Here is a 5,642-nt window from a genome sequence, read left to right as displayed (position 1 = left end):
AGAACACAATAAATATCTTTCTAAATAACAATGTAAAATACTAACACGAACATGAAAAGTGAAACCTACTGTGAATAACAAAATAATTTTTTTATATAAAATCGCAATACTTGTTCTGCTTATTTGCATTGTATGACGTCATGCTCGTTTGGCTCCGAATTTTGACAGTTTGTTTGGCTCGATAAAAGTACCTTCGCTGGTCTATTACTATGAGTGTCTATATTGATAATCTGTAACTGTCCACCTGTCATAGGTGGAGGAAAGCAAATCGAAAATAGCTTTTCGGTCGGATTATTTTCATCATGGAACCCCGAATAGAAATGTACAGTAACAAAAACATGATTTTCACTGTGACAGTACAGTAATTTTACAATAATTTACAGTAAGTTTTAGTGTTATGCTACAATACAAAAACAATAAACTTTAACGTTTTTACAGTAAATTTCAATGTAAAATAGACTTTTACAGTGAAAAAGGGGGGTGGTTATGTATCTTAACATTAAAAAAATCAATTTTTCTCCATATATTTTTTTCTCGAAAACAGTAAAATTTAATGTGAATGCACTGTATCAGTTTTTTGCTGAACAGTGAAATTTATTGTTGCATAAAATTTTATTGTAAATCTACTGTCAGAACTTGGCATCGAACAATGTTGAAACAGTAATAACTATAATATTTATTGTTTTATGATTGTTTGTAGGGTAAATGCTATTGTAAAATTCTATCCGGGACCTGACCAACCGGTTTTGTGCATGTCCGGAATAAGTTTTACAGTGTCATAGAGTATTTCAAAACCATTATAAATACTTAAGGCGAGCTATTTCAAATGTTCAACTTGGCTGACAGTTTTATATATGACAGCTGGAGGAAAACAAACCCCCAATTAGTGTGTGTGATATGATTTGCATAGAACTCTATTGGCCAATTAGCGAACAGTCAAACAGATATGAGGTTGAATTTTCTTATAATAAATCTTTTGATTATCACTGTTGTCAGAAGTTCTTTGCAACTCTATCACAGCTCTAATGTCGTTGATTATCGCACAGTGTGTGACCAAGTGCGACTGTGTGGACACAATCGCATGCATATATGAATGTCGCGGAAAACTTAAAAATAATTCGAAATGTAGCGTTTTTACAAGTTGGCGAACAGATCAAATTTTCATTATTTTGTTTACTCCATACGAATAAAATAAAATGTGCGAATGGATATAAAACAAAAGATGTACTCATCAATCATTTTTAACCATCGTGTACCGCTTCCAATGCTTATAGTGCTTACACCAGCTGTTTGTACCGGTGTGATGCTCTGCGCCTCCGTCAACCAGTAAAGGCAAAGGCAAGTATGAGGGGCGTAGTTTACCGTTGCGCAGGGGTACGCTTGCTTACAAACAAAAACACGTACAATCTGCTGTATATATATGAAAACAAATACTAGCATCAACAGCAAAAAGGGTGAATAAGAAGCGGGCGGTCGAATACAAGTGCAATCGACAAGGAAACGGTGGTTGCTTCTTTCTACAATAAATAGCGTTCAGTTAGTGAGATTGCTAAAACTGCGACTTGTGTACAAGCCCAGTATCTTCTGTGTTCCACCGTAGTAAAGTTCCACCCTAGTTCAATAGGAGAAAATGTTCACGAACAGTGTAGTTTTACCGGAGAAGTTGGAATTGTAAGTCGGGTGCTAGATTGATGAATAAGAGTCGAGAAATGGTTTTTTTTGTTTTGTATTTGTAGACCTTCGGAAACGGCAGCCTTCTGTCGGCTTTGTTTGGCTAAAGACAATCTGTTGGCGTTGGGATCGGCTGGGAAGGTCAATACTACTGCGGATGACGTTGCCGGAAATAGTACCACCCAGCTGATTCAGTTGATCTATGAATGTACTAATGTTAAGGTAAGATTAGGTCATACTGCGGGGTTGTGTTCGCCCACGAAGAATGGTGCAATCAGTGGGTGATGGCACTCTTCGTTACGATGATAGTGTTGAACGTCTAATGAATGAATTATGAGGGATGTCCGATTTTTTAAATTAATCGATTAATTTTTCTGCGGTGATTGATTAGTTCGATTGATCGTTCCAAATTATTGGTTTCTCGATTATCTAGATGATTTAGTTAATAAATATTGGATACAAATCGCGTGTTTTTAAAGAACTGTATTTGAATCCCAATGTATAAGGAAATTCGAAAAAGTTCTGAAAAGAGTAATATAGTTATTAGAACAAAATATTCGTTTTAAAATAAAATAATTAGTTGATTTCTCATTTCATAACTTTTTCGAATTTCATTATTCATTTCGCGCAGCTAGCGTACAATCCAATAACTGTACATAAAGTCATATTGGTTTAGGTAAACCACATTGTATCATCTACTGAATTTAAGAAAAGAATTTTGTCCAAATTTGGTCCTGACAATCGATTTCTCGTTTTGGTCAATACTTGACCAGCTTTCGAAAATAAACGTTCAGAGGGAACTGAGGTCGCTGAAACACTGAAGTACTTAACCGCTACTTAGTATAGATTCGGGAATTGCGCTCGCATATCTTTCCAAATGAGCATCGGGTCACTGGTTCTCGGCACTAACGGAGTATTAAGGTACTGTCGTAAATCCACCGGAATCCCGCCAGCACTATCCGGAACATGTGCACGATTCACTTCCGTTACTAATGAATCGTGTATTGACCATAGATCGTCCAATGATTCATTTCGTGCGGGATTTTTTTCACCATTAATGGATATTGAAGCCGCTTCGTTTGCCAAATCCTTAATTTGCTCCGCTAAAAAAACATGAAAAAATGAGGCCTAAAAATATGAAAAATTGCACCTACCAACAAAGAAAACGGCAGACGATGCGGATAGCGTGCTTTCGAAATGGATTTTTTTGAATCTTGGGTCAAGGTGTGTAGCGGTTGCAGTATCCTTACTTTTTCGATATCTTTGAAATATTTCGAAATAAAATGTAATATTCTTTGTTTCAATGAGAAGGCTTCCCTTGATTCCAGTGCCATGTTATCGTAAAGCTGTACGCACACGATGCGACAGGACACACACCACAAAAAATATTCACTATGAATTTTGTTTTACCTATTCCAACGCGGCAACAGAGTAAGTAGCCTATTTTGTGCTTTAGGGAGGTTTAATTTTTTATATGGTCCACAATTTATGGATGCGCAAAATTGGTATCAATTTGTTATTAAGAACCAGTTTTAACCATTTATGTTTGAACACAATGAAAACTCGAATCGAGTGTCATCATTTTTTTATCTGTCCAGTTAAGTCGAAGCGTTGAACTAAGTTGGTACGCTGCTTGAATCATCGGCATCAAATAGATAGGATGATAAAAAGAACAGCGTGAAAAGGCGCTAATTATCCTGTGTCTTGAAAGAGTCAACATTGTCCAATTCTATTTTCAGTGATTAAAAATATGTCACAGGTACTTGCGGTAAAATCAAAACTTCTGCTCAGTTATTCGGTTGTTATTTTTAAAAGTGACACTCGGTCAACAATCTTAATTGTTTCAATGATATTAATAGAATATCTCAACTTAGCGTTTGAACAGTTAAGCACCAAACCTATTAACCCCTGTATACCGTCATAAAAGGCTAGATTCAGTTTTGTCCTTCAGTTCTAAAATTAACCAATCCACAAGCACCTAGACTGATGTGTACAAAGATGTTTATTAAATATGCGTTATTTCCCATTTGCAGCTCTCACTCACGGACGAACCGGGTTGCACCATTTGTGAGTGTTGCCAAAGAGCGCTGGTTGAATTCTACCGGTTTCGATCGCAGGCGAAGCGCGTCGATGAGCTTATCAAATCAAAACTGGGCGAACCGGATGTCAACGAAACCTACAAGACTGAGCAACGGGAACAAGTATACCAGTCCCAGCTAAACGGAAAGCAAACTTTGAACGATGTACGAAACGACAACCCAACTAGTCACAATGTAGAACCGACCGTTGAATCCAAGCGAATAAATTTGCTTGGTAATGCCATTAAGCGGTCGCGACCGAAAATTTTCAAACCATTCCTGAACGGTAGTGGAAGTGGCAAGTACAAATGTCGTTACTGTCCAAAATCGTTCAAAACGATCAGTGGGCTGGCGGAGCATGCCCGGGTTCACAACCGACCTCACCAGTGCCCCAATTGTCGGGAGCAGTTCCAGCATGCGCCATCGCTGGCGAGGCACGTGCGGAACCGGACCTGCTTCACGTTCACCAAGTACCGCTGTCGTGTCTGTGCGGAAAGCTTCCTGGAACAGGTTGACTGGTTGGAGCATATCAAGATCCACGCGGAGGACTTTCCGTACCAGTGCCAGGAGTGTCTGTCGCAGTTCAAGCATAAAGCCACCCTGCGGCGTCACGTCAATACCGTCCATCTGCTGCAGTATTAAGCCAAATTCACACCTTTTCGATCGGATTCAGTGACGGTTCAGTACCAGTGCACGGAGACCAATATTGCACGGTACGCAATCGCCACTGAAACGGATCGGATAGGTGTAAGTATTGCTTTAGATTGTGTTCGGCTGAAGTCAAGAGTAAAATTTAGGAAGTAGCCACCCATATTGTATCTCATGGTATTTTGTAACTAGATTTAGTTGAAAGAGTTTGCAATGCTTAAACAATTTTATGTGATTTATTTTATCCAATAGATATGCAATGAAGAATGCAATGTTTTAATAGCATATTTTATGTAGAGCGATCCTTGCAGTTATAAAGTGAATGTTCCTTCAAAGTTTAGATTTTGTAGAGATGGGTGCACGACTCGATCAAAAGACTTGACTGTGAATGGGGCTATCTTTGGGTGATTTTACGGAACGTATAAATAATTCAACTGTCAGATCGGAATATTTTTTATAAGAGTAGTAGTTGCAATTCTTAATGTGGTTCTAACTAGACTCATGCAAATGGAGCGAATTAGTTGGACTACTACTGTGGTCACGAATTACACAAAAAAATAAGCACGAGGAATAGATGAACACTTGATTTGTATACTGCCGTTCTACGCATAATTGTCCAATGTGCGTCTTCAAAAATCTGGTCTTCTGTGAACAGTAATTAATACCCTATAAATTATAATGTGTACCTATGCCCAATAATATTTTTTTGTAAATTTCCATTGTGTTTTCGAATGTCAAAGTTGGACAAAAATCGAAGTCAAAATATGAACAATACATATTAAATTTCTCTTCTAAATCACTGATTTTTGTTTCGGATTGAGAACGAATGTCCATGAAAGGTGTGAAAGATGTGACTCAGTGCGAAAAAATGGAAGAAATTGGTGAAACAATTGCGAACATTCTGCTGATAGTTCAAGGTATGAAATTTCATACGCTAGGATGAACCGATATCTTTTTTTTTCTAAGGCAAAATTATTTCCTCTTTAGGACTCGGAGTGGATCCACAACTTTTTCGCTGATTTTAACGTTGAATCAGTGCATTCAAGGCTAACAAATGCTTAATACGTTGCAAATCATGCCTGGTTCTAACCAGAATATTTTTATGGAAATTCTCGTAAGAAAATGTTCTTGTCTTAAAATAATTATACAGTTTGAGGGAAAGATGGTTTGAAGCAACGAACCTAACATGAGACGAAACGGCATGAAAGAGGGGGGGGGGGGGGGGGGGTGTTAAAATCATACAAA

The 5,642-nt window shown here is 37.8% G+C and overlaps 1 protein-coding gene across 1 annotated transcript; it reads left to right on the top strand.

Moving 5' to 3' along the window:
* The first annotated feature begins 1,378 nt into the window (after nt 1-1,378).
* On the top strand, nt 1,379-4,677 carry LOC131677013 (zinc finger protein 135-like). Its single transcript, XM_058956500.1, has 3 exons — nt 1,379-1,671; nt 1,737-1,893; nt 3,705-4,677. Exons 1-3 carry the CDS (start codon nt 1,631-1,633, stop codon nt 4,389-4,391), a joined length of 885 nt encoding a protein of 294 aa, XP_058812483.1. The 5' UTR covers nt 1,379-1,630; the 3' UTR covers nt 4,392-4,677.
* The last annotated feature ends 965 nt before the right edge of the window (nt 4,678-5,642 follow it).

This window comes from Topomyia yanbarensis, chromosome 1, assembly GCF_030247195.1.
Source record: "Topomyia yanbarensis strain Yona2022 chromosome 1, ASM3024719v1, whole genome shotgun sequence".
NCBI lineage: Eukaryota > Metazoa > Arthropoda > Insecta > Diptera > Culicidae > Topomyia > Topomyia yanbarensis.
The sequence above is the reverse complement of the archived record's forward strand: the minus strand, read 5'-3'. Positions and strand labels throughout refer to the sequence as shown.

Bases quoted from the DNA above. Each gene is read 5' to 3' on its own strand.
- LOC131677013 (XM_058956500.1), top strand. From the start codon at position 1,631: ATGTTCACGAACAGTGTAGTTTTACCGGAGAAGTTGGAATT. The intron at 1,672-1,736 runs GTAAGTCGGGTG...TTGTATTTGTAG, and splicing joins TTACCGGAGAAGTTGGAATT to ACCTTCGGAAACGGCAGCCT. The intron at 1,894-3,704 runs GTAAGATTAGGT...TCCCATTTGCAG, and splicing joins ATGAATGTACTAATGTTAAG to CTCTCACTCACGGACGAACC.